Source organism: Falco biarmicus, chromosome 10 (genome assembly GCF_023638135.1).
Source record: "Falco biarmicus isolate bFalBia1 chromosome 10, bFalBia1.pri, whole genome shotgun sequence".
Classification (NCBI taxonomy): domain Eukaryota; kingdom Metazoa; phylum Chordata; class Aves; order Falconiformes; family Falconidae; genus Falco; species Falco biarmicus.
The window spans coordinates 15,290,659-15,318,539 of record NC_079297.1 but is presented as its reverse complement, the minus strand read 5'-3'; the positions used below and the strand labels follow the sequence as shown (position 1 = coordinate 15,318,539).

Below are 27,881 nucleotides of genomic sequence, written 5' to 3'. Positions count from 1 at the left end.
GGGGTGGGGGGGAGGGGGGGTGTTTTTTCGGGGGGCCCCGCGGGCCGCGCGCGGAGCGGCGGGAGGGCGGGGCGCGCGAAGATGGCCGCTGCCGGCGGGGGCGTGTCGCGCTGTGGGCGTGTCTCAGACGGGGGCGTGGCGCGGCGGGGCTGAGTGACAGAGGGCGAGAACCAATACGAAGCGAGGAAAGCGGCGCTCTCGTTCCAACTTGAGGAGATTGACCAATAGCGTGGGGGCTAAGGGGCGTGGCCTGGCCGGCGCCGACACCGGGCCGCGCGCGGCGGAGCGCGCTCCCCCGCCGGGCCCGGCCCCGGCCGCCGCCGCCGCCGCTTCCCCCGCATGGAGCCGCCGCGCCCGCCCGCGGTGCCGCTGCCCGTCGCCCGCCGCCGCCGCCGCGACCCGCCGCCGCCCCCTCCCCCCGAGCCCGGCGGCGGCGGTGACGGTGCTGGCGGGGCCGCCCCGAAGGTACCGGGGGCGGCGGCGGCGGCAACCGGGGTGGGAACCGGGGGAGGCGGGGGCGGTGACAGCTGACAGCGGCCCGCCCGAAACTTTCCCCGCTGCTAAAATGGCGCCGCTCGGGGAGAGAAACTTCGGGGGGGGGGAAGAGGCGGCGGGGGCGCGGGGGGGGACACACAACCCCCCCCCCCCCGCGCCCCCGCCGCCTCCCCCACCCTCCCGGTGTGATCCGTCCGCCGGTGCCAACGCGCTTTGGGCCAGGCTGAAAAGGGGAGGGGGGCGTGGGGGGGGGGTGGGGGGAGGATCCTACTGAGTCCCATGGTAGGGATCTACTCCCTGGGCTCTCCCGCCGTGGTCCGGCCCGGGGGGGATCTGGCCGCAGCCGGGGGGGTCCGCTCCGTGCGGGGGATGCTCCTGCCTTGGAGCCACCCGCTCGTGCAAGGATTGGGTGATCCCAGGGTGTGTGGGGGGATCCCTCAGGATCTGCTCGGAGAGGGATCTGCTCAGCCCACTCGTGAGCACTGCACCCTGCTTGGCAGAGCTGGAGGATGATTCCTGTTGGATCCCAGCAGGATCTGCTTGGGATCTGCTTGGAAGGAGCTGCAGGGTGATTCTTGCTGGATCCCAGCAGGATCTCCTTGGGATCTGCTTGGAAGGAGCTGCAGGGTGATTCTTGCTGGATCCCAGCAGGATCTGCTTGGGATCTGCTTGGAAGGAGCGGCGGGGCGATTCCTGCTGGATCTCAGCAGGATCTGCTTGGAAGGAGCTGCAGGGTGATTCTTGCTGGCTCCCAGCAGGATCTGCTTGGGATCTGCTTGGAAGGAGCTGTGGGGCGATTCCTGCTGGATCCTAGCAGGATCTGCTTGGAAAGAGCTGCAGGGCGATTCCTGCAGGATCTGCTTGGGATCTGCTTGGAAGGAGCTGCAGGGTGATTCCTGCAGGATCACAGCAGGATCTGCTTGGAAAGAGCTGCAGGGTGATTCCTGCAGGATCCCGGCAGGATCTGCTTGGAAGGAGCTGTGGGGTGATTGCTGCTGGGGATCTGCTGAGTGCCGGTGCATGGGCAGGCAGCGCTGCTGGCCCGGAGCAGAGCAGTCTGCTGCAGAGCTTAGGGGGATCCCTGGGGGATCCCAGCCTGACTCCGGGGGACCTGCTGGGTATCTGCCTGGAGAGGGATCCGCTCAGTGCTGCCACACAGCTAGAGGACGGTGATCTCTTGGAGCAGACCCCATCCGCTCCCTGCTCTGCACAACTCCAAGAGGAAACCTGGTGGATCCCAGCCCTTTGGGATCTCCCAGGAATGTACCCTGGAGGGATCCGCTTGGTGCTGACAGTCACCCAATGGGCACGGCTGTCTTGAGGCAGCCCTGAGGAGCACGCAAAGTAGGCACCTTCCTTCATGAGGCTCAGGGCAGATCCCCACTGGATCTGAGCCCTGGGTGATCTGCCCAGGCACAGCTTGTGGAGGGATCCAGCTGGTGACCGAACTTGGCCAGCAAGTGCTGTGACTTGGGTCAGCCCTGTGGGAAGGGCTGCTCCCTGCTTCTTGGGGGATCCCCACAGAGCCCCAGCCCCAAGGAGATCACCTGATCACCAGGGCTCTTCCTGGAGCGGGATCCACTTGGTCCCAGCACTCAGTCAATGGGTGCTGCCATCTGCAATTGGCCTGGCAGGGCTGAGAGTTTGTTTGCTGGTCTGCATAGCTCTGTGGGGTGATCCTGGGCGATCTGCTCAGGGAGAGATCCGCTTGGTGCTGTCACGTGGCATGTGGGGTGCTGCCACCTTGGAGCCATGCTGCTGGAGGTTGTCAGGTGTTCTGGCTCTGTGGAGATCCCCGCTGGATCCTGACTGTGGCTCTGGGGATCTGCCTGGCAAGGGATCTGCTGGCTGCTGACACTCAGCCGGCGAGTGACAGCGCTGGGAGCAGCCTGGCCAGAGGACATTGGCTGCTCTCGCCTCTGCAGAGCACTGGGGAAATCCCCAGCTGGATCCCCACCGTGACCTGGTGGGATCCACTGGGGATCTACCCCAGAGGGACCCACCGAGCAGCCGGCAGGGTCCCACGACAGCCCTGCCTGGAGGCGCTGATCCAGCTCCCCCGGCCTGCCTCCCCTCCCCTCCTTGTTCGGGGGGGCTATCCCCAGGGATCCACTGCTGAGGGGATCCCCCGGTGACGCGCTGTCTCTCCGCAGGCTGCTCTCCCCTGCGGCGGCCGGGGGCTGCCGGCGGGAGCCGAGGGCTGGCTGCCCGCGCCGGGGGAGCCGCTGCCGCGCCGGGAGCCGGCCAGCCAGGAGGCGATGCTGCGGGTGCTGGACGCCGGGCTGGAGCGGTGCCTGGCGCTGCACTCCCCCTACATCCCCGTGCCCCGGCACAGGTAGGCCCACGGTGGCGGGGGGGGGGGTGACGGCCGCCCCCGCGCTGAAACCTCCTGCAGCACCAGCCTCGCGTGGCGAGCGGCTGTTTTATCGCCGGCTGCGAGAGGAGGACTTTGGCCGCTGGGCCACGGCGCCGGGGGCTCCGGCTGTGGGCGGCCACCCCGTCCCGTCCCATCCCACCCTGTCCCATCCCATCTCATCCCATCCCACCCCGTCCCGTCCCATCCCACCCCGTCCCGTCCCATCCCACCCTGTCCCATCCCATCACGTCCCATCCCATCACGTCCCATCCCACCCTGTCCCATCCCATCTCATCCCGTCCCATCCCGTCCCGTCCCATCCCACCCTGTCCCATCCCATCCCATCCCATCCCATCCCATCCCATCCCATCCTATCCCATCCCGTCCCGTCCCATCCCATCCCCTCCTGTCCTGTCCCATCCCATCCCGTCACCCCATGCCATCCTGTGCCATCCTGTCCCGTCCCGTCCCATCCCTGCGGCACCACGGGCGCTGCCCAGCCCCAGTGATGGAGCCACGTGCCGTGTACGAGCCCTCGAGGGCTCCGGCAGCGCTGCTGCCCACCAGCGCTGTATTTATCCGTCCCGTGGCACCAGAGGTTTGCAAAATGGCTCCTGCTGCTCCTGACCTCTTGCTCTTTTTTTTTTTTTTTTTTTTTTTTTTTTAATTTAATCTTTTTTTATAGTTGGTTGGTTGTTTTTTTTTTTTTGCCCCCTTCAGGAAGTTGTTTGGCCCCGGCTGAGCAAACCCCGTGTTTCTCGGTGCTCGGGGCAGGATGCAGCTGCCGGTACCCCCCCAGTGCGGGGCTGCCCACGGGCGTGTAGGGTGTCTCGTCCCCCCCTGCCCCCCCCCCCCCCCCCCCCGAGTGGTAAACACGGCGCGTTGGCTGCCTGCCTGCACTGCTGCCTGCACTGCTGCCTGCGCCACTGCCCGGCCAGGTTTCCAGTCTGGCTGCTGGGACGATGCCAGCTCAGCCCAGCAGCTCAGGGTGCTGGGGGGCACCCATGGGTGCCTTCGCAGGTGGTGGTGCCTCCAGCGCGGCATGGCCACCGTGACCCTATGCCCCCTGTGTGCCCCCTCCCCAAGTCAGCCCTGTGGGGAGTGCAGACCTGACTGCTGTGGGTAGGGGGTTCTGGCACCTCGGTGGGTGATGGGGAGGGGCAGAGGGTCCTGGGGGGCTGTTGGTCTCGCCGCAGCCCCTGTGTTGCTCCCGCCGGCAGGAAGCTCTCTGGCAAGGCAGGCATCGATGAGGTGATGGCGGCCACGGTGCTCACCAGCCTCTCCACCAGCCCGCTGGTGCTTGGTCACCCCCCGGCCACCCCCGCCCCAGGTGAGAGTGTGCCCTTGTCCCCCCCCATCCCTGGACACACATCCCACGGCAGGACCTGACCTTCCTCCTCCTCCTCCTCGCCAGAGCCCAGCGGCGAGGTCTGGAAGGAGGCGCCTGCCATGTCCTCCAGCTGCAGCAGCAGCAGCAACACCAGCGGGGACTGGAGCTGGGACCCCCCTAGCGACCGCTCCACCCCCTCCACCCCGTCGCCCCCCCTCTCCAGCCACGTCCCCAGCACCTTCCTGCCTGCCCCACTGCCGGACGAGGGCCCTGATGAGCCTGACGGCACCCACTTCGTCTTTGGAGAGCCCATCCCGCGGAAGAGGAAGGTGGGATGAGGTTGGGGATGAGGCTGGGATAGTGAGGGTGGGGGTGAAGAGGAGGGTGATGTTGGGGAGGGTGATGATGGGAGGGATGAGAGCGAGGATGGGGATGAAGAGGAGGATGGGGTCAAGGAGGAGCATGGTGAGGATGGGGATGGAGGAGGGTGAGGATGGGGGTGAAGAGGAGGGTGAGGTCAGGGAGGGGGATAGTGAGGACAAGGGATGAAGAGGAGCATGAGGTTGGGGGTGGGGATGAGCTTGGGGATGAAGAGGAGGATGAGGTTGGGGATGGGGGTAGTGAGGACAGGGATGATGATGAGGATGGCGTGGATGGGGATGAGGTGGGGGATAGTGAGGATGAGGATGGGGATGATGACGGGGAAGAGGTTGGGGATGAAGAGGAGGGTGAGGATGGGGATGGGGATAGTGAGGACAGGGATGATGATGATGAGGATGGCGTTGGGCGTGGGGATGATGATGGGGATGAGGTTGGGGATAGTGAGGATGGGGATGGGGATGAGGTTGGGGGTGGGGAAGAAGAGGGGGGTGATGCTGGGGATGGGGATGACGCCGGGGCCGGGGCTGCCGGCCTGACGCCTCTCTCCGGCAGAACTCCACCAAGGTGATGTTCAAGTGCTTGTGGAAGAGCTGCGGCAAAGTCCTCAGCAGCTCCTCAGGGATGCAGAAGCACATCCGAACTGTGCACCTTGGGTAAGCGCATGGGGGTCCCCCCCGACACCCCCAGAGCCCCCCAGTGCCCCCTGCGGGGTCCTGCCTGGGGGGCGGGGGGAGCCGCCCCAGCCGGACCCCGCTCTCCCTGCAGCCGGAAAGCCGACCTTGAGCAGAGCGACGGTGAGGAGGACTTCTACTACACGGAGCTGGACGTGGACGTGGACTCACTAACAGACGGGCTCTCCAGCCTGACGCCCGTCTCACCCACCTCCTCGGTGCCGCCCGCCTTCCCTGGCCCCGAGGCGCAGGGGCCGCCGCTGCCGCTGCCCGAGCTGGCGCTGGGCTCCCCCCGCAGCCCCCCGGCCCCTCTCAGTCTCTGCCACGTCCACACTGACCACGCGTACCAGGTGAGGGGGGGCGGGGATGGAGGGGCTGCTGCTGCACCCCCCCCCATCACCACCACCCTGCAGCCTCCCCAGCCGCTCGGTGTCGGTTGCGGCGAGCCCTGACGCCGCAGCGGGGGCTGTGTCCTCTCTTTGGCAGGGCTGCCCGGCCCCCCACCGGCCACCAGTGCCCCCCACTGCGCCCGCCCCACCGCCACCCAAGCCGCCCGCCGTCCCCAGGTGAGCCACCACTGCCCGCGCCCCTGCCCTGGCCCTTCGCGTCCGTGTCCTGTGTCGTCGTGTCCCCCCCCGTGACGTGTCCCTCTGCCGCAGGAGGCCGCGGGGGGAGGCCAAGAAGTGCCGCAAGGTGTACGGCATGGAGAACCGGGAGATGTGGTGCACGGCGTGCCGCTGGAAGAAGGCCTGCCAGCGCTTCCTCGACTGACGCCGCCACCGCGGTGCTCCCTCCTTCTTGCACATTTTGCACTTGAGGTGCCTTCGCGCCCCCCCCCGCCGCCCCGGGGCCCCCCCGGACTCAGGGAACGGCCCCCCCAAAAGCTTTATGCACACAGCCCCCTCCTCCTCCCTGCCACGGAGCTTGTGCCCCCCCCCCCCCTCCAGCCCCCTGGCCTTTTTATTCCCCTTTGAAAATAAGCTAAATCCAACCCCTCCAACCTTTCCCGGCACCGCGGCGGGGGGCTGGCGGGGGTGGCCAGCTGCTCCTGGACCCCCCCCTTCCCATGCCAGGTTGGGGACCCCCCCCGGGGCCGGGGGGCTGCCATTGCTCAAATAAGCTGTGCCTGCGGCCGGCGGGGGCTCGGCAAAGGGGGTGTCCGTTCCTGCCCCCCACCCGCTCCTGGGGGGCACCCCCAGTGCCCAGGGCACAGGTGGGCGCCTGCCCCCCCCCCTTACCCCCCTCCCAGGGGTTTTTTACTCTTTGTATCGTCGTTTCTCTCTATTTTTCGTATCGGGGGAGCAGCTGCTCCCGCCGGGGCGATGCTCCGGGAAGTGCCTGCAGGAACGCGCCCATTTGCACTAAGCCAAACTGCACAAAGAGGTTTCTTTTTTTTTTTTTTCCTCTTTTTTTTCTTTTTTTTTTTTTTTTTTTCCTTCGTGTGGTTTTTATTTTTTAAATAAAATATATGAAAATTCGTATTTTTAAATACTCCCTCCCAGGGCATGAGAACGCACTGGCTGCAGCGCTGCGGCTCTGCGATGCCTCCAGCCCTGGGGGGGTTTTAAGGGGCTTTATTCCCTTCAAACCCCCTTTCCAGCCACCCACCCCAACCCCTTTCTCCCCATTATTCCCATCACTTGCCTGCCCAGCCAGTGGCTCAGGACCGGGTTTGGCAGCCCGCCCCCACACCCCTCCCCATGGAGGGATGGGTGGGATGGGGACAGGGCTGCACCAGGGCAGGCACCCGCCTGGCAGGAGGGTTCCCTTCCTATCAGGGACCCCCCCACTTGCAGGGGGTCTGACGGCTTCGGCCCCATGGGCCGGGCTGGTGCTGTGCCAGGCTGGGCCCCCGCTTGTCCCTGACACGGCGCCAACGGGGACGTGACGTGTCAGATCCAGAAGAAAAAAAAAATAAATATTTGGATTTTCTTTTTATTTTTATTTTTTTATTTGCCCCCAATTATTACGGTTCTTTACTTACGATGGGCTCTGCAGGGTGGGGGGCAGCCCCCGGACCTGGTGCTGTCACCCCCCTCCTGAATCCCAAAGCCCCTGGGGATGGCATCATCTGTGCATCCCCCCAGGAGCTGGGCAAAAGGGATTAATTTAATTTCAAATAAAGCCCTAAAAATAAGAAATTTGCCCCCAATGCTCACACCCGGGGGGGGGGGGGGGGGGGAGGGGAAGGAGCCACAGGCACCTATTTGGGATGGGCAAAGGCAAAGGGGCATCACTGCAGCTGGGGTGTGCTGGGCTTCCCGCGGGGCGAGGGGGGTTTTGGGGTGCAGGGACCCCCCGGCCGCCCCCCAGCACCCGGGAGTGTGGGGTGCTGGGCCCTGCAGCACCGCTGGGCTGCAGCTGGGTGGTGCCCACGGCCCCGCCATCGCCCCATCCCTCCGCCAGCAGCAGAGAAATAACAACACATTAAAACCCCAACAAAACCAAGCACCGACCTCCAGCCGGAATTGTAGCAGCAATTTCCCAATTTATTGAAACTGATTGATTTTTGCAAGTATGTCTAAGCTAAATCCCATCACAAAGTAATTCTAACCCAGAGGCAGCCGCGGAACTGGGAGAGCGACTAGAAAATAAGGTCATAGTTACCTGAACTACATTTACAGAAAATCAGTACAACACAGCCATGTTCTCCCACTGCCCTCTGGTTACATCTCCTCAACCTCCCCGAAATATTAAACACATCTTCAATACAAACACAGGTTTATAATAATTAATATAAAGTCAGTATAATATAGAATATTCCCAGCAAAAAAAATAATAATAGTCAACCGTCTTCAAACGCTGTCCTTTTTTTTTTTTTTCTTGTTTAGCTTTATTTGTGTAGACAGGTTTAAAGCACGTTGAAAAATAAATATATATGAAAGCATACACACAGCACTCTTACTATGCAGAACTAAAAAAAAAAAAGGCAGAAATTCAAAACACAATATAGAATCTAAAAAATAAAAAGAACCATTAAGTATGGCTTTCTTAGGAGTTGCACATGTCACAGAATGAGCTAAAATAAGATTATCTTTCATAATATTGCAAAAAATTCCAGTTTTTGCATTATTTTCATGGAGTTTCTTTCCTAAAGGGCGATGTGCAAAACGGGAAGCTGGAGGTGGGGGTGCCAGGGGGCTCAGCCCCAGCGGCAGCCGGGCCACCTGGGGGGCATGAGCCGAGCCCCTGCTCCAGCCCCTGGCCCCAACGCGCGCCAGCCCCCCAACAACGCGGCTTTCGCTTTGGAAAAGCGGAGTATTTAAAGGCATGAGTCGAGAGAAGAAACAACGGGCCCTAGCGCCAGGGCGGGTTTCCTTTCCTAAGAAAACTGCTCCCTGTGTAGTCCCAGCGCTGAGTTGGGATAAAAAGGAAAAGGAGCAGGACAGTGGCTCCGCCAACCTCCCCGCGACGCATCCCGCTCCCACTGCCCCGCAAAGTCGCTCCCAGCTGTGGGGCTTTGGGGTGACCTTAAAACACACCAACCTGGGGACTTCATGACATTTAAATCACTTATTTTTTTTGGAACTAAACTGTCAGAAGGCCACGCACGAGCCTTGTTTGTCCCCTGTTTAAGGTACTGGCCAAACGCAAGGGCAGGGCAGGACCCCCATCCCGCGGGACATCTCCCGGAGGGAAGGGCAGGACGATGCCAGAGCACCCCATCCCGTGCAGAACAAGCACGGCTTGAAATGCTCTTTCTACTCCTGGCACTCTCTCGTGTGTCAAAAAAAAGTAACAAGGACAACAAAGAAATTCCGGGAGGAACATTTACAAGTACATACAACGACTTAAAAAAATTAGTTGCAAGTTACCGAGACCAAGTGTATCAATTTTTTTCTTACCAATAAGGGAGTTATTTTCTTTAAACTAAATCTGTATATATATATATATATTACACATACGTATATTTAGAAAAAATTAAAAAAAGGGAACCTCAGTGAAGTATACAAAGCCCTGAAGGGAAATACAAAGACGAGATGCTAGAGGTTACTCAAGCTAGCGCTGGACAGCACAGGCAAAAATTACTGGGGGTTTGTTGGAATCTCAAAGAGCTGAAAAGTTTGCATAGGCAGTAGATCCCAGACGTGCCCGGAGAGGAGCCCGAGGGTTGCAGTTGCACAGAGCAACTAATGAAGTTTTATAAAGTTTCAGCATTTAAAAAAAAAAAAAAAAAAAAAAGAAAAAAAAAAAAAAAGAAAAAAAAAGCCCAAATTCCTTTTTCGAACCCAAGCCTCACAAAGCATCCACCGGAGCATGGAAATGTAAGGACTAATTCCTACATTTCTGAATCTGCACACCTCCATCAAAACAAAGCACTTCAAATATACATCAGGTGTTAGAATGACTTTATTTGGTATATATAGTGTATGTTAGTAATATGGAAGCATGTGCCAGATAATAATGGTAACATGGTGAAAGTTAGCTTCTACGTGGAGTTTCTGGTTTTCTCTCCTTTTTAATTTAATTCTGCATCCTCAGCTCAAAGAGCTTCAGAGCAGCTCTGCCAGGAGGCACCTCCGAAAGCCACCTGCCCTACTGCCCACCCTCAAAAAGAAAGGAGAAAAAAAAGGAAAGGAAAAGAATATAAAATATTCCCAAAGGAATTTGCAAGGTAAAGCTAAGCACCCGGTCACTCTGATCACAAAACCCGAGTCACCCAAGGGCGAGGGCAGGGAGAAGCGAGGAAGAGGAGGGCTCGGAGTGATGCTTCCGCTCCCCCCAGGAGGGGTGGGCAGTGGGCGCATGCACCGGCACCCGCGATGGGCGAGACGGAATGTCACCAAAACCCAGCGGCTGTGAAGGGGTCAGGTTTGGAAATTCTTTAAAATAGCTTTTTTTTACATATAAAAAGCAAAGCTACAGATACCTGTTCAGTACTGTATCTATTTGTCTACACGCAACAGGTGATGCTGCAAGTTCAGGACCTCAGACACCCCCTCCCCCCTCCATATTTACAGGATAAATGACAATAAATACAAAGACCGTGCCTGGGGGAGCAGGTCGGGGCGGGGGGGGGGGGGGGGGGGGGGGGCACCTTGCGCCGGGACCCCCCAACTGCTACGGCTGGTGGGGAAATGACTGTATCAAGGTCTAATTGCACAACAGTGGGGTTCTGCCTTTTTCTGCATGGTAGGAGGGCTCTGCAAGGAGCCAAAACGCAGAATTAGATTTTTAGGATTAAAGTAAAGAGTTTCTGGGGGACCCTGCGCCTCTGTTCGGTATTTAAAGAGGGTCACCCACTCGCACCGGCTAGAAGCAACGAGCCTGACTGAGCCCAGGGGTCTGGCCCTGCCGAGCCCAGCGGAGGGGCTGAGGACCCGTGTCCCCCCCCACCGACACCGCAGGGGTCGGGAGCGGCCGGAGGCTCCAGTGAAGGGCATCGCCGGCGTGATGCGGGAGGGCGCAGGCAGGGAGATGCGGCCAGCGCTGGCGAGGGGCTGAGGCGCAGCAAAGGGGGTCGAACACCATAAACCCGGGATGCACCTTAAATCAGGGAACAAATGAGAACCGGCCGCCGGCGGTGCCAGGCCCACGGCTCCCCCCACACTCTGCCGCACCCCGGCACCGCACACCTTCAGTCCCTCCAGATTATTTGCTTTACTGGGGTTTATTGTACAAAATCCTTGTTCCTTGCTCCGCTGGGTGGAACCACGCTGCTGGCGAGGCCCCCCCTGCGCCGCACACCCCCCCGGAGCTCACCTGTCCCACCGCGGGGTAAATAGCACCTTTATCGTTTGGCTTTCTGGTAACGGGCAGGCGGCGGTGGCAGGTTTCAAGAAACCACCGTCACAGACAGCGTAGACAATTGCTCTACGGCAAGGGAAGAGCGAGGTCTTCAGCTTTTTTTTTTTTAATTATTATTCTTATTTAAAAAAAAGCACCAGAAGCAAAGAGGCGAAGGGGTTAAAGAAGCTTCTACTCAGGAACGAGACAGTTCCAACGCACTTTGTTGCTGTTGTCATTCAGGTGTAGCTGGAAGAAGGCAACAGTGGCCGATATGAACAAGGAAAATCCAACTACCTGGAGCAGCCCCACAGAGCCAGTTAGGAGATACTGGGAGAAACCTGATTCTTAATTTTTTTTTTTTTTTTAAAAAAAAGGTTTATTCAAAAACGTACATGGAACCAGTGCAGCTACAGCTGAAGGTTTTCACCGTGAATTCAGTAGGGGTTACACCTACGAGTGATGCACGAAAAATTTTAAATTAGCAGGGAAGAACAATGTACCCAGGTGAATCCTGGCCCCAGCAAAGTCCACCGGACAGGAGCAGCAAGATTTCCAGCCAGCTGGGGTCTCCTCAACCTGGCTTCTCACCCTTCCCAGTTCATCCTGCACTTTGCTAAAAGCCTCCGTTCTGCTACGGTTTGCATATATTGACAAAAAAGGCAGCTGAGCAAAGGGAGGAAAGTGAAGGTGTTTGCAGAGAACAACGACAGGTAAAGAACTATCTGTCCCCATTACAGCAAAGGGCACTTCTGGGAGCACCCACACACACGTCCCTGCAACCGCGGATAACCAAGACTGGAAGACGGGACACGGGTAAGACGCCAGTAGGTCCAAGAAACGTCATAGTCTTTCTGTCTTTGATGGCAATTCTTTTGGAAGCTAAGTATCTAAGAAAACAATTTGTAAGGCTGTAATCTGACCTGCCTTTCGATCTATTTGGCTCCATAAAAAAGAATAAAAAAATCTCTTCAAATAACTTTGCAAAAGGCCTGTTATCATCAAGGGAAGCCCTCCAACACGCACATCAATTTGCCTTCACAACGTTAGCTTGTAATTCCACTGCTGCTGGGATTTTAGCACACAGACAAGGTGTTAAAAAAACCCAAAACAACAAAAACAAACCAACCAACAACCACAAAAAAAAAAAAAACCTGCTTCGGACACAAAAATCTCCCTGGCATTGGTCGAGGGTGGGAAGGTAGGAGGACTCGTGCTCCCCCAGCCCCCCCGCGGTGCAGCGCTCGCGCCCGCAGGGTCCCCCTTGCCCAGGTGCAGCCCGGCTGGTCCAGGGGGCGACCGCGATCCGGGCTTGTCCCGGAGGGAGAGGGGGGGAAGGCGAAGTCAGTCGTGTCGAGGGAAGCGACACTGCTAAGACAGTATCTGAGTGGAACAGAGAAGGACTTGTTTAGAAAACACAAGAGTTATTTTGCACACATGGACGACAACAAGGCTATTTAGTTTTCCCAACATACTCCTTCCTCCCCCACCCTCCCTCCCCCTACAAATATCAGAGCGAAACAAAAACCAAAAAAAAAAAAAAAAAAATAATCCCTAAGAAATCCAGGTAAAATCCTTGTCGTTCTCCCCAGAGTTGTCCTGCTCCTGTGGAGAGTCGACATCTTTGTCATCATCTAAAATCACGTCATCTTGTGACATGCCCACGTCATCCTTCCACTTGATGTCGTCGTCGTCTCCCATCTCCTCGTCTCCTTCCACTTTGATGTCATCTGGGTCTTCCATGTACTGCCCCTCCCCGGGGTAGCACTCGTCTGGAGACCCTTCCCCCCCGTTGTGGTCCAGGTGACCAGCGATGCCTCGCCCAGAGCAATCGGCACAAACTCCGTGGCGGCGAGAGCCATGCTTTATCCCCACACTGGCCGCAGACATGAACACTCGGTTGCACACTTTGCAGACGTATTTTTTATCTTTGCTGTGGACCTGGAAAAGAAGAATGATCAGAAAAGTTAATGCCCAGGGAGAGGGATGGAGAGCTGCAGGGAAGGACTCGCTCCCCCATCCTTTGCAAAGGCAAAACCACCGCAGCCTGCGACTGCAACCTGAGATTGTCGTGGGCTCTTGTCGTGAACTCAAACCCGCTGTGATTAATTACAAAATTAATCAGTAGAAAATCCTTTCAAGACTGCCTTTTGATTATCAAACTAGCAGTTTTGAGAGGAACTTGTATCATTTCATTTTTTCCTCCCCTTTTCATTTCTTCTGGGGTGCAACAGTTGCATTACTCTACCACCACGAGGAGGATCTTAAAAAGGAAGAAAAAACCCCACCACCACCAAGCCCCAGTTCTCTTCAGACCAGAGCAAACCAACCCACGATCAAACTGCTGTTAACATCACGTTAATTCAGCCATCTCCCTCCTGATCCCACTGCTGCCAAGACCCAGAGTAGGAGCACTGTTAATGTACCCAATCTCTCTCAAGAAGTGCAGCTGAACGTACTTCTATAACCTTAATCCTGCCTACTCCAGTGGCTGAAAAATGGTTTGTCACAAGTGTTTCTGTTCTATAAATCACGCTGCAGCCTACGTCCAAGCGTGCCAGGCACACAGAGGGAGCTATCGCACTTACAGAATAAGCTGCAAGTGGGAAAATGCTCTGCAGGATCCCAGAAATCACTCCCAAGATTCAAACTTCACTACACAATGAGCAAAATCACCTACTTTGAGAAGCACAAAACTGCCTCATCAGAGGTGAAATCTGTTGCTGGCTACTTCTGCCACATGTGGAAGGCAAGGAGCTCATCCAGAATGTTCACCTGCTCCTCTCTGAAAGGGAACAGCCAGCCAGTGCAGCCAGAGCTCCCCAATCCCACCACAAGGAGCCTCATCAGGTACTTTCATTTACATTATACATAAAGAATTTATATAAAATGCAGATATATATTCAATTTATATATAAAATAGTTCATTTGGAAGGACCTACAACAATCATCTAGCCCAACCACCTGACTACTTCAGGGCTGACCAACATTAAACATATATATATCTATATATAAAGAAAAATTTTATGTGTGTATATATATATATTATACATTAATGCCACACAGGGACAGGCCAGGAGCTCGCGTTGCCCAGTCACTGGCACTGCTCAGCAGGAGATACCTGCAGAAGCAGAGGAGGATCCACCCTGTATGATGCTACGCAGTGGCCAGTGATCCAGGGTGGTCCTGAGCACGCTGCTTCATGCAGACCAGCAGCTACCACAGCCGCTGGGCACATATCGCCAGCACCTAATTATTTTACTTTTTTAATTATTTCTTTTCATGCTCCCAACAGGCTGTAGGGAAGGTTTTGCTGGTTAAACACACCTTGCATGGAAAAGCCCTTCCTTTTATTTTAACCCAGCACCTGGAGAGGCCAGCTCCCTGCTCCTGCCTCAGCACAGGATCGCCTGCTCTCAGACAGGATCCTCCAAAAACCCCGCGCTCGTCGCTCATCCGAACAGCCAGCCAAGTTAACGGGATGTGGGATGAGGACAAACTGACCCGCCTCACCCCCTCAAGCCCTCGCTACCACATGATGCTCGCTCCAGCTCTGTGCCGCACCGGTCCCCACCGCGCTCAAAGCCCGCCAGCTCCTCTGATGTGCTCCGGCTTCAGGCTTCCCTGGCTCCAAGCTAGTCCCCGTGATGTAGTGTTCAACAGCATCAAGCAAAGCCATTATATTTATTTTTTTTTAAACTACATGTAAGCTTTTACAGAAGCAGTTGGGACATGGCTGTCAGTCAGGATCTATAGGTATAACAGGATCTATCGGTATCACTCATTTTTAACTGGTAGAAGAATGATTTTCAGGCATCAAAAGCCAAACAGGATCACAGAAGGTGGTCAAGGGCACAGAATAAGGGCTAAAAGAGCCATATAAAAAAGGAATTATGAAGCAGGTACTAAAACGATAAGTATTTGTTAGAAACCTGATCACTCTCCCCCTCTTTGCCAGCACTGACAGTTCAGTTGGCACATTCAAAGTGAACCACATTACTGGATGCAGCTGAGCAGGCATTAGTTTTACTTCTCTTATGGCCAAATTAGTAATTATTGAATACAGAAACAGCGTTTGGTCCTCGGTATCTGAAAATGCCATTGGAAAGACCACATACTAACAGACTAAATACCAATATTCCAAGGGGGAGAGGGGAAAACATTGTGCTGACAACATCAACATCCTAAATTTCTGAGAAGAATTAAAAAAAAAACAAAATAAGAAAAAAAAGGGGGAAAGTTTTGAGAAATAAAACAATGGAATGATGGAGGCAACCAGCTGGCATGACGAGGTGTTCCCTGCTGCAAAACCAGTAACAGCTCTTCAAACCTGTGCACTTGCAGCAGCCCTGAGCTCGCCGCTTGGCTCTGCCCCCCGAGCAGCAGAACCCCGACCCCAAGGCAATAGGGACGGGACGCCGGGGGGGAGGGGGCAGTCCCCCAGCAGATGGCTGGGCACTCAGCCCAACAGGCATGCACGGAGGGGGGGTGGCAGGAGACGGGGGGGGGGGGGGGGGGGGGGGGGGTTTGGAATGCCACAGCAATGTGTTGTGTAAGCCCCCCGCTCCCATCGGGCAGCGGCTCTTCCCAGGAAAAGGCACCCGCTTCTGCAACAGCAGCGGGGATTGAGCAAGCTGCATAGTGGGGGTAACACCCCAATAATAACCAGGCTCTCATGCGCTTGGGGGAAAAAAAAAAAAAAGTTTCTTTTAAAAAGCTACAGCAAGGAGACAGCAGCTCAGTATGCCAACCAACCTGCGCTTTCCCACCTAAATGTATCCCACCAGTTTTAAGCAGTTTGCACGTCACGTGCGATGCTGTGGCAGACCAGGTAAGAAAGTTCGGCATGTACAGAGACAAGTCACTTCAAATTAAAAATCAAGACCCTTTTGGGCAAATTCTTTTCATTTAAGGTGAAAACCTGGTGGGTATCACAGGGGTAGTGCTTCCTTCTGGACACAGCCTGGTCACTGCGACGGTGTGGGAAACCCAGCTCCGCTCTGCCACCCCACGGAAATAGCACTCCAAGTGCAAAGGTTTTTAGAAAGAAACTCTTGTTTTTACTTTAGTACTCCCATTCAAAGAAAACAAGTGTTTCTATTAAATTTAAATGTTATATCAAGACTATAAAAGTACACTTTTTAATCTGAGTTAAATTAAAATAGTCCCCTTATGTCTGTGGTTATCAGTTGAGGAACTGAGAGAAACAAGGGGTTTGGTGTGTTAAACCTACTTCCTTCTCCTACACCTTATTTTTATAACATGTATTTTTATTTGATGCACACTAGCATTCATCTTTACAGATTTAGCTGAAGAGTTCACAATTAAGCCCCAAAACTTCAGACGAAATAAGACAACAAGACAAGCAAAGCACACGAATCCAGCAGCTCATCCGGCCACGAGCGCCTCGGGCAGCCCGCACCACTGCTGTTGTAAACCATGATCAGCACGGTAGCATCTGCATGTAAGAAAACACCCCTTTTTGTAGGTTCATTTCAAAAGAATCTTCAGATAAATAATGAAACTGGATTTTTTTCTGGGGCCTTACTTCAAACAGTACCAAAAAACCCCCAAATCCCTGTCCTTTTCTCTTTAACCATCCATTCCAAGGTGCCCTGGAGTCACTGATGGCTCTTTGGAAATGAAAACAAATCGGTTTTGTCGGGGTGGCACTTTGCTCAGGAGCTGGCACTACAAATCTGTAATCCAGCCGGTATTTCCTAAACTAGCTAATTCCTGACGTGAAACAAGTCGTACAGAGACGCAGGCAGACACACACACACACCAGCCCCCTGGTACGTATCCACAAATCACCGATTCCATCTCCCTGGGTGCGTTAATGGGACTTGGGACAGAACAGAACCGTGTCGGTCACCCACAACGGCTTCAGCAGCACTAAAACGAATTTGCAGATCGGCTCACTTTCACTCCTGAGGGTACAGGGCACTTCCCTGCCTTCCCCACGGTACGTAAAGATCTGCTGATTCTCGTCAGGGCAGAAATCTACAGAGCAAGAAGAGGAATTGCCCATTTCGTTACACCTGCACCGAGCTGCGTCACCGCTGCTGAACCGCCACCGCAGGAGGGATGAAGGGGACGCAACGCCTGCAGGACTGGGATGAGGGAATTCAGGTTCTTTGTGGGGTTTTTGAGAATTAGAACCAGGAAAATTAGGTATTAATTACCGGAAGCACACCTCCTCCAGTGAGATATTCTTTACATCCAAAATTTAATAGATAATATACATATGATATATATAGATAATAAATATGGGGAGAGTTATTTAACTGACCTCAACAAATCGATTCTTAGTCACTGAACTGTAAACACTCTTGGGACTGTTTGTTTTTTTTTTTAAGTATCTCACTGTACTAGAACCTCACAGCTGCCATCCCCAGTATTGAAAAAAAATAATCTGGGTTTCACTACAAGCTTATTTAGAGGGGCAACAGAGCTTGCTGGTGTGCATTACTGAAATAATGACATAGAAACTATTTGCTCACCCACCGTACCACCTCTATACCAAGCTCTGAGGAACCACTTTAGGATGGCAACTAATTCTCCCCTTATAAGTAAATCAAAGTTCACCTAAAAATTTTGTTTCAGAGGAAGTTGTAAAAGGCCGGCCAACAGCACCAGCCAGCCTCCTATTTCGTTTTGAGCAACCACCTTCAATAAGGCATAACATTATTTTTGATAACTAAGCGTTGCCAGATCAGAGCAGCTTTGCCTTGAGTTCTTCTTGCTGAGCAACGCATTTTAAAGCTTCCTGCACCGAATCATTCAACCTATTAAAAAAAAAAAAAATTTCCTTTTCCACCCCAAAGGCAGCATTAGCTATTTTAGCTCCTGTCCTCAGTGCCCAGGCTCCCCCCGGCAGCCAGCGTGGCTGGGAAGGAGGCGGCTGTGCCGGAGGGCAAGGCTGGCACTGCGAGGCCGGCTCAGCCCTTGGCACAGGCAGCACTGGCTGCCGGGGGAGCAACTCGGAAACCCTCCGGTGGAGCCAGGAGAGCCGCCGTGGCTTCCCTCTGCACAAACCGGCTGCAGAACACTGTGCCTTTGAAAGGTGGGAGGGGAAAAAAATAAACCAAAAAAACCTGGAGAAGTTGTTAGACCAGCAGGAAAACAAAATACAGCTGTAAATTGGAGGAAGCCCATTATCCTTCAGCTGAACAGATGTGCTGCCTGCACCCGCTGCCCACACTGCTGCCCGGCCAGGGCTCTTACCAAGGTGTGCCGCTTCATGTGCTCCCGGCGGGTGAACTTCTTCCCACAGATCTCACAGGGATAAGGTCTTTCTCCCGTGTGGGATCGCATGTGTCTCTTCAGGATGCACTGATGCATGGCTGAGAAACTGCAGTACGGGCACTTGAACTTCTTCCTGATGACTGTGAACTCATTGACTGGAAGAGAGGAAGCACAACACACAGATTACGCTCAGAACGTTCTCAATGGGACAGTCTCCTCACTATGTCACTATTAAAGTAGTTCAATGTGAAATCACACTCTCACCTCTGAACCACCTACACTTTTTTAAAACCTTTATACTATGTTAATGCACTTGTATTATTAAAACTAACAACTTGAAGTACCCTCATAACAGCAGCTTTTGAACAAGCCGACGCACAAATGTTTAGCAACAGTCTGTAACACTGCCCAGCGCTTGCTGAACGGCAGCTGAAGAGGACTAACAATCTGCTGTGATTCTGACTTACAGTGAATTATCCTAAACACCAAGATCTAAAACTCTACCACCACCATTTGTGGAAGCGGCAAGCCGTGAAGAGCAGACCACAGCTGTAACACCCCGACAGTGCCACGCGCTTTAGTTATGGGACGATGCAAGAACATCATCACACACTCCAGGAGTATTTCAAAAGAAGATGCAGAAACCAAGGATTACCCAGGAAAAAAAAGGACAGTTACAGCAAACATGCTCTGCATTATCCAACTCTCACCCAGCGTAACCATTGCAGCACAGACACAGAAATCTAAAAGGATGCGTAACGTCGAATTGCAGCAGGACCCTTGCGAGCCTCCTTAGGAGGCAGCTGTATATAGCTCCTGATGGACTTTTTTCTGTCCCCCCCAACCATATTTTGCTGAAAAGGGATGAGTTCTTTGAAGCCATTCTGACACTGCTGATTCTTTTCTTCTTGTCACCTCAGACGTGCGCTGGAAGCGGCCCCAGGGGACGCACAGCACTGCCAGCCCAAGGGTCTCGTTTGCCAGAAGAACGCACACGGCAGCTGTGGTGGCATTTCCTCCTCCAAACCAAGGGAAAGTGCAATATGCAAACCACAGCAGGTGAAAACAGAGTATTTGCTACTCCCTGAGGACATCCACCCACCAGAAGTTTGGAAGTGACTGTCCACGTGGATAGGATGTTAAATCTCCACCTTCTTGTCATTCGATTCCTTTCCATTAGTATGTTAATTTTCACCCACTTTTTCTCCTAATTAGCATTATTTCTCAAAACAATATATTGTTTACATAACAACAATGGAAAAAAAAGAAAGCCAAGTTCTAGTTAATCACCTGAAGTATCCTATGTGGATGTAAATGGCTCTTGGTAAATGCAAACATCTATGCAGGAGAGCTGGGGGAATAAGGATAACACCAGTCCTACTACACAGCTTCTAACATACTGAGTATTTTGCAATATTTTTAGGTGCTTATTGAAATGTTATCTGCTACAAATGCCCTACTCACTGACGTACAGTGCATGCCCCCCGTGTACTGCAGGTAACACCCTGGGAGTTACGCTGCACCCTGCAAACCAGCTATGTACAACCAGTGTTTATTAAAGAAAGTCAGTAGGCTCACGCGATTGGTGTTGTTCGATGCCAAATTTGTGGGATTTTTGTTGCTTTTCTTCCATTTTTAAAGTTTGTTTTGTATTTGCAATGCAGATAAAACAAGGTGAAAAGTTAACCACATTTGTTAATCACGGGAAAGTGCGAACCACACGACATTATGAAGACATCTTTACATTAAATAAGTAACACCACCCCTCACGATCAGAAGAAGCATTTCAACAGAACCTCAGCTTAGAAAAAGTATTCTAACAAGTTTTTTTATTGTTCTAATGCAGATTAAAAGCATGGTTCAAGCTGCTGTGATAGGAATTTTGTCTTCACATTTCTTTTGACTACTTGGAATTAAAAACATCCTCCACACAGGTAACTTTGTGGAAAAAATACTTCCTTTGACTAGCAGTTTGAATGGGATCTAATATTCTTATATTCTTTTCTTGTGCTGCTCAGCAGCTGTGCTGGCCCATCCTACGGGTGCTTTCTTTCTTTTTTTTTTTTTAGTGGTTTGGTGCGGGTTTTCCAGCATATTTGTAAAGCTGTCAAGGGAATTTTTTAGCTCAAGGGAAAAAAAAAAAAAAAAAAAGGAAAATAAATAATAATAATAAAATTTTTTTTTAAAAAAAGCCAACTCACCTGGGCCACGGCTGCAATACTGACAATAGGGAAAGTGAACACTAAAGAATATTTTATTCACCCATCAGTAAAGATTAATCCCTGTGATCAGGCAGAATTTTGATGGGTTGGTTTCAGTGACTATGCACTTGCACTGCATTGGGAACGTTCCAGAGGAGATACTTTAACATGGCCCCATGCCCAGAGCCTTGCGCAAGCTCGGGCTGCTAACCCAGCCCTTCCCCTACCCCACACCTACCCTCTGATGTACAAGATTTTGAATTTTTTTAAAAAAACCTAGAATATGAAAACTCTTTCTCTTTTATATTACAGGGAAAGTATTTTTTGCTTTATCTTCTCCTCGGGATTTCAGACCCCCTTGTCTAAACAGAGGCAAGGAGCCCACTTTCTTCCCCAACGAGTATCAACGTCACGATACAAAGCCATTTATGATAAATACGTTTCCTGTCTGCTCTTGTAACTGCTCGACTATTAGCGATAGCCCAAACACTTACATTCCCCAGGATCACTATAAACCTCTTACTATGGAGTCTAGACAAGGTAAGCAAGGTGTAAGCTGCTCAGGAGAAGTCAAGAGGGGACACATCCAGTACCCAGCACCACCAACAAGCCGCACGCGGAGCCCACAGCCAGCAGGACAAGTCGCCTGGCGAGGTGGCTGCAGCTCAGGAAAAAACTGCCACAGAGATCCTGACAGCATCCACACCCCAAGATTACAAAGCGAAAGTGCTTTAGAGAAGAGAATACCACAAAATCCCTCACTTCCTACATCACCAGATTGTGCCTGATCCCGTCATTTCCTAAATGACCAGATGCCGCCTCTCATCTACCGTCCGCACCCATCCCTTCACTTTTTGGCTGAGCTCTTGTGGGAGCTGGAAAGGCAACTCCGGATGGCACCATGTGTTTCCAACACATCCATGGATTTCCAACAACATACTCCTAACACTTTCCAATTTCAAGACCCCTCATGCCGACTTCTGCCTGCATTCAGCTTAAATCGCTTGAGAATAACATGTTCAACTTCCAGAACGCTTCTATTTAAAAACAGTCACAGAACACTTTTGCAGCTCTCGTTTTATTGAAAACTATTTTTTCACCAAATAGCCATATATTTAGTTCTTGCATCTACAAAAGTAAACACCTGAAAAACAGCAGCATTGTTAAAAAAAACAACTGTATTGCAGAGTTAACATTTTCACAGTACTGTTAAATATACGCACCCACAAGTATGTATATTCAACGAACAACATACCGATTTTGGAACGAGTAGAATCTTTTGTCTAAGTGACAGTATTTTGTAGAGTTTATGTATAGCAGCATTAAGGTCCTAAGAAATAATCTTTAACAAGATCATCAAGACCATCAACAGCAGCGCCACAGATAATGAGCTATTGGACACTTCTATAGGAAGAGCAGCACCAAGAAACGGAGAATGTAATACACAGGGCCATGGTGAAAATCTATGTACTTCACTAAAATATTTACAAAGATGTGCATTTTTAAAACCAACACAATAACGGTTTGGAAAAAGCCTTTGGTATTGTCATCTCAAGTAACTTCACTTATTTCACTGAGGCTGTTAAATGAAAACAGGTTCCTACATCCCTGGCTTGAGAGAAGGAAAAGCACCAGTGATACACCGCCCGGTACAGCTGCTTTGTGTCAACTCTGTAAACTGATATGTAGTTAATAATCACTGAAATACTACACTCATTTGGTTATTACAAAGAATTCACAAATAAGAGAATTCTCATCCACTTAATCCTCATAAATATATTTAAGTTTATGAATAGTAAGGTGCAATTTAACCGCCAAACTTACACTTCCCATCATCTTCCTGTGCCATTTTCTCACACAGCAACCCTACTTTTTAAAAGTTTTCTCCACCATGTAAGCCTCTGCTATGTTATACCCTATGGCTGTAACATTTTAAAAAACCTACTCCTGATCCTGAAGGGAAACACGGGAAAGTCTCAGTGCTGAAGTCAGAAAACACTCTGACGTACAGGCCAAGTACACTACTTAAACCCCTATTAGAGAGAAGGAGTTGCCCTGATTATAGAAGAAGAGTTCCATGTTGAATGAAATTCTCAAATATGAGGAGAGGAAACAAAAGAACAAATATGAAATGTCATTGAGTATTACCACATGAATTAAACCTTTTAAAATTTGCTAAAGTTACTTCTGCTGGCATCTTACTTTTCCACTCCAGACAAATCCTACCTTGCTGCTCCCAAATTCCCCATTTTGGTGACAGCTTTCTCTTCTGGCTTGGCCTTCTCCTTCCTCACTTGCTGGTTATTGAAGAGCAAAATATATCATGAGGCAAATAAATGGATATTTGTAGCAAGGGAAGCTGACAGACTATAAACCACACACACACACAGACAGCTGTGATCCACAACACCAAGGATGTCAATGGGAACCAGAGCAAAAAAAAGAACGTGACTTTGCAAAAAAAATTTAAAAAAAAAATAATGACTGAAGTATGGCATCCTACACTGGTTATATAGGAACACAGACTCAACTCTGACCGCATCCTGCTCAACCAACGAGGAAGAACTAAGCCAAGCAGGGAATCTCCAGCCCCCCTACCCTCAAAAACCCAGCGCCGGCATGGAGCCGTATCCCTGAAGCTCCCATTCACAGCAGGAGTGGGAAAAGCAGTGCTGCACCAGAATATAACTATTCCCTCTCTAGGAAAGCAAGGGCAGCAGGACCTGGATGATCTCCCTCACCCAGCCTTCCACGGGGAACAGCTCTGCCAGAAACTCTCCACTGGAGACCTCCAGCCTGCTCAAGTCCACTTTGTGCACAACCACATATTGCTTGTTTTTGCCTCCCTGAGATGCAACAATCTTATGAGGAAGAACTATTCTGGAGAACTCTAAAGATCATTTCTAGAAGTTGCTTTCGCTTTCTCAGCTGCCTCTCTCGCACATGAAGGGAAGCAGTCCTACAGCGCTGAAGCTCAAGCTGCTGACAAGCTGTGCTGTGCACAGAGCAGCTGGGAAGCACGACAAGTAATTATGCTATTTTAATTTCACAGTTACTATAATCTGGTTTTGCATGTAAATATATAGCAAGAGACACAGAAATATTTAATATTTAAAAAAATAAATGAATTTTATATAATAAAATAGACATTACAGTAAGGTTTCTACCCTCCAGTAACAACCACTACTGATTTTTATACGCGCACCCTAAGTTTCAGTTCAACCTTCTATGTAAAGAATCCTCTCCTCCGTTTCAACAACATACATTCAGTCTGGCTAACTTAATTACATTATGTATAACAAACAAATCGGCAAAATTTACAGAATTCCTGAAAACCACACCCATACTCCAGAATATTTCAAAAAAGTCCTAAGAGTACTCGAACATAGTATCAATAAAATAGGCCTCGCAACAACTTTCAAGCCCAAATTACACACCCTGTTGCACACATGAACAAGCAGCACATTTTTATCCCTTAGATGACAGAGAAAACCAGACTGCAAACACCTTACAGGACTGAGCAACCCCATGCTTTCACAGCTCCTCATCTCAAACTGAATAAAAGCCTGAAACGCCTGAATTGTCTAATGGACAGAGCACTAGACCAGAACTCAGACGACTGAATTCTATTATTAATTCTATTGCTAACACGCCCAACAAGCTGAGGTATGTTATTTTTCCAGGGAATAAGAGGAAAACATCACAGTTTCTTTTATAAAGCACTTTGAGATCTACTGATAAAAAAAAAAAATAAGTTTAAGGTAGTATAAGCACACAGTAGGATCACACCAGCAAGATAGCCAAAGCGCCCATTATTATGGGCTGACAAAAGTTATCTTTGCAGAAAACCAGCACCGTGGCTGCAGTTACACAGTATCTGGAACCAGCACACTATCAACCTGATCAGCTTTGGGGAATTACTCTATTATATTACACCTGCGGCACATTTATTTGCAGTATGAGGACAATGGAACAATTTGCTTTTCCTAGTTTTAAGGAAGCGTCTCGTATACACAATGGTATCTATGCGTCCTCCGGATCCTCGTTTTGTCCTACACTGTCCAAAAGCTCAAACCCGACCAGCCGGGCAGAGCCCAGGTAACACGCTTTCACGTGGCTGGTGAGGTTCTTCTGTGTACCAAAGCCCTTTCCACAGGAGAGACAGACAAAAGTACGCTCTCTTGAGTGCACAGACATAAGGTGCCGGTTTAAGTCTGTCTTGTCTCGAAATAGCTTGTCACAGTTAGGACACTGCATCTTCTTACAGTTGAAGTGGATGGTCTTTTCATGGCGATCCATGTTTGATTTCAGAGTGAAGCTTGCAGGGCATTTGGAGCACTGGAAGCGGGCAAGGTGGCCAGGAGGCACGCTGTCAATAAGGCCAGGCTGGGAGCAGTCTGCCAGGTCAAACGGGAGAAGCACGGAGAAAGCATGCTTGTGGATGTGCTCCTTCAGCTCTTCAGCACACTGGAAAACCCTCCTGCAGAAACCACAGGTCAGCCTCTTGGCTAGGGCTGAATCCAGGAACAGGCCATCAGTGGTTATGTCCATGTCTTCAGATCTCGAGAAATTCTTATCTGAAACAGAAACACACACATACAGGTGTACAAATTAGTGTCTTTGGGTATAAAACACGGATAGTTGAAATTTTTTTTTCTCTCTCCCCTTACCTGAATGAGAATTATCAAACTGCCAAAGTGCTAAAAATCCATCGTAAGTGGCCTGCAAATGAAAAGCACATTTAAGTTAAGGCAAGCATTTACAAGAACACATCTTTGCAGTTAGTGCTCAGGCTCCCATCTTATCATTGCCTTTACTCCTTTAAGGGAGGCTCATCATTTGCTTTGGCAGCCCTGTTTGCCTTCACAAAGCTTTCACTGTCAAAGCAGCTAAGTTAACTGGGCCATATTTTGCAAGATCTGGTGTTTTGAAGACAGCAATCAACATGCCTACTGAGGACCTGGGTAACGACTCAGTTTCCAGGCTCACCAAGCGCCTGTGGCTCCCACTCAGGCCAACGGGAAACACTGGATAGAAAATTTCTAGCAGATACAACAGAGCTGGAAAATTTTCCCTTAGCCCTACACAGCGACCTTTTCTTTCCACCTAGAAAAGCCCATGGAAAACAAACACCTTCTGTGTAGCTCCCTTTATGCAACGCGCTCTGGCATTGCTGATCCAAATTAAAAATAAAAATCTGCTTTTATTTATATTTTTTCATAAACCATTTGCAATATGCCAGTGTGCGGCAGATGGCAACCCTCTATGAGGCAGGGGCATGATGCAGCCTGGGCAGGTCTGCTGGAGACAGGACAAGCAGCGACCAGCCGCTCTGGCCAGCTCACTTTGCTCTAAGGTGACTGCAAAGGAAAAACTGTGTTTCTACCTATACCTTTAATTAAGGATAAGAAATGCCACAGGAAGCTATGGATCTTACCTGAAACTCCTGCCTCCCGTGACACAGAAAGCCAGCCTGCTTCTGTCCCTGTTCAGACAGTTCCAACAAACCCAAATGCAAAACACCAGAACCGGGCAACGGATAGCTGGGATCTCTGCTACCTTTATACCATATTATGTTCTTGTATGCAATGTTTTGCAAACAAAGCGATTTACAATAAAAAGGACATGTATACCCCAAAATAAAAATCACTTGTTTTTTGAATGCAAGTTCTGTTGAGGTAAGGCAGAAAGGCTAAAATTAGGACAGCACCAGCCCTGACATCAACAGACTTCTAGTTTTAAAATAGTTTTTAAAAAAGAAAAGCGAACAGATCAAAGTATAAGGAATTACAGTCTTTCAAAGTACTCCTAGCCAGGCAGAATTTGATTAAACAGACACCTTTGCATTTAAATGTCTTTGCATTTTCCCCCCATGATCTTACCTGGGTTGAGGAAGGCACCTCTCCTTTTATCATGGTTTCTGGTGACATTTCACCAGAAGAGCAGATCTCAGGGGGGCTCTGAGTGGCAAGGTGTGATGAAGGCAGCGGGGGAGATGGTGCTTCCACTTTGCCATCACATTCGCCCCTTGAACGATTCAAGTTGGTGCCAGGCCCTGGGGAACACAGGAAACGAATCTCACCCACGTGAACTAGCACCAGCTGGTGGTTTTAAAAAAGGCCTTGCAAAGGCAGTGCACCAGCACTCGCAGCTTATCTTCTGTCAGTGGGAGGGAATGCAGCAGGACAGTGATGCCAGGCTTTTTTGGGTTGTTTTTTTTTTTGTTTTGTTTTGTTCTGTGGTTGTGTTTTTTTTTAAACCAGCCTCCCCACCCAAAATGCCTCGTCTGTACGCGATGTATGTAGTGGAGTAATATTGCGTGGCAGGTCACTAAGGAGTCTGTCAGGAGAAAGCAGCACAGTCCAGCACAAATATCCAGAGCAATCCCATTTCTGAAAGACACCTCTTGGAGAAGCACCACTTCAAACACATACATTTCAATCTTTAAGTAACATACGCACAAACTTTTTTCTATTGCTAACTTTCTTGAAAATGTATGTTAAAGCTTCAGATCTCATGATCTGACCATGGTGTTTTATTTAATATGGTACTTCCTTGATCTCAAAGTGCTTTACAAAAGATGGAAAAAAGTATTCCCTTCCTTCTACAGACAGCAAGCACAGAAGTTCAAGTATTTGCACAAAACTGTTCGATTATGCCCGACAGTCGTTACATTCTACAAATCTACCATAGTTAAAAAGGAAAACATTACTTGTCCAGCTGAAGCAGAATTGTACCCTCTTGCCTATTCTGTAGCAACAGCCAAATGGCAAACAATATTCCAGAAACTGCACTGATAATCAATGACAAATCTAAATACAAATAAAGGCTGTGTTATCAAGATCAGTGTACATTACGAAGTCTTAAACTTTAACAAGCACCTCAACTGAATATTGGAATGACATACCGAGCACGTCATTATTTTTGAAAAGCAAGCAGGCAAAACCAGAAGCAAATATGGCATAAGAGTAAACAAATTCATATTTAAAGCACTTTATGCCCTAAAGGCTTTTTTATTTCTAACACAAAAGAATCTGATTGAAACCTTTATGGATATAAAAACCCACACTCTTTAATGCAGCTACAAATAACAAGTCAAAGTTTATACTACATCCGAATACAATACACTGTGATCTGGGTCACAACAAAGCATTCGAGTGAAACCACACAAAGGTTTCTAAATGCGAACAATCCCAAACCTAACTTTTTATCAGCTATCAAAGGAAATTCTGCTCTTGTGCCACAAGCTGGATGTTTGATTTACCTTCCTCCACTTTGATCGCCGATTGAAATCTTTCACAACTTCATTAACTCTATTCAAGTGTTGTAACAATACTTGAAGTTTTCATTCTGTTGGTGCTCATCTGTAGCTGTCGCAATTTAAAGGCAAGACAGCAAAACGCTAGAACCCGTAAACAAAAGACAGGAAAAAATAAGGGAAAACGCAAACTCATTAGTGTTTCTTGTTAGAA

At 50.6% G+C, this 27,881-nt stretch overlaps 2 protein-coding genes across 8 annotated transcripts in view; one reads left to right on the top strand and one right to left on the bottom strand.

Annotated features, from left to right (window-relative positions):
* The first annotated feature begins 264 nt into the window (after nt 1-264).
* On the top strand, nt 265-7,171 carry SLC2A4RG (SLC2A4 regulator). The gene is made up of 8 exons (XM_056354994.1): nt 265-465; nt 2,649-2,830; nt 4,072-4,181; nt 4,266-4,510; nt 5,115-5,215; nt 5,328-5,583; nt 5,720-5,799; nt 5,893-7,171. Exons 1-8 carry the CDS (start codon nt 340-342, stop codon nt 6,002-6,004), a joined length of 1,212 nt encoding a protein of 403 aa, XP_056210969.1. The 5' UTR covers nt 265-339; the 3' UTR covers nt 6,005-7,171.
* Nucleotides 7,172-7,701: 530 nt separating this feature from the next.
* The window catches only part of ZBTB46 (zinc finger and BTB domain containing 46), a 59,650-nt gene continuing 39,470 nt past the window's right edge, over nt 7,702-27,881 (bottom strand). For 6 of the 7 annotated variants that reach the window (XM_056353570.1, XM_056353574.1, XM_056353569.1 and 3 more), the window contains 5 exons: nt 26,292-26,464; nt 25,080-25,131; nt 24,675-24,986; nt 18,188-18,363; nt 7,702-12,901 (listed from right to left, as the gene is read on the bottom strand). In XM_056353570.1, coding sequence (XP_056209545.1) covers nt 12,515-12,901; nt 18,188-18,363; nt 24,675-24,986; nt 25,080-25,131; nt 26,292-26,464 — 1,100 coding nt within the window. In that variant the 3' untranslated portion in view covers nt 7,702-12,514. The remainder of the gene's footprint in view (nt 12,902-18,187; nt 18,364-24,674; nt 24,987-25,079; nt 25,132-26,291; nt 26,465-27,881) is intronic. The other variant, XM_056353575.1, reaches the window with a different exon arrangement.

Coding starts and splice junctions, on each gene's coding strand:
- SLC2A4RG (XM_056354994.1), top strand. CDS start 340: ATGGAGCCGCCGCGCCCGCCCGCGGTGCCGCTGCCCGTCGCCCGCCGC. Junction 466..2,648: donor CTGGCGGGGCCGCCCCGAAG/GTACCGGGGGCG, acceptor GTCTCTCCGCAG/GCTGCTCTCCCCTGCGGCGG. Junction 5,800..5,892: donor AAGCCGCCCGCCGTCCCCAG/GTGAGCCACCAC, acceptor CCTCTGCCGCAG/GAGGCCGCGGGGGGAGGCCA.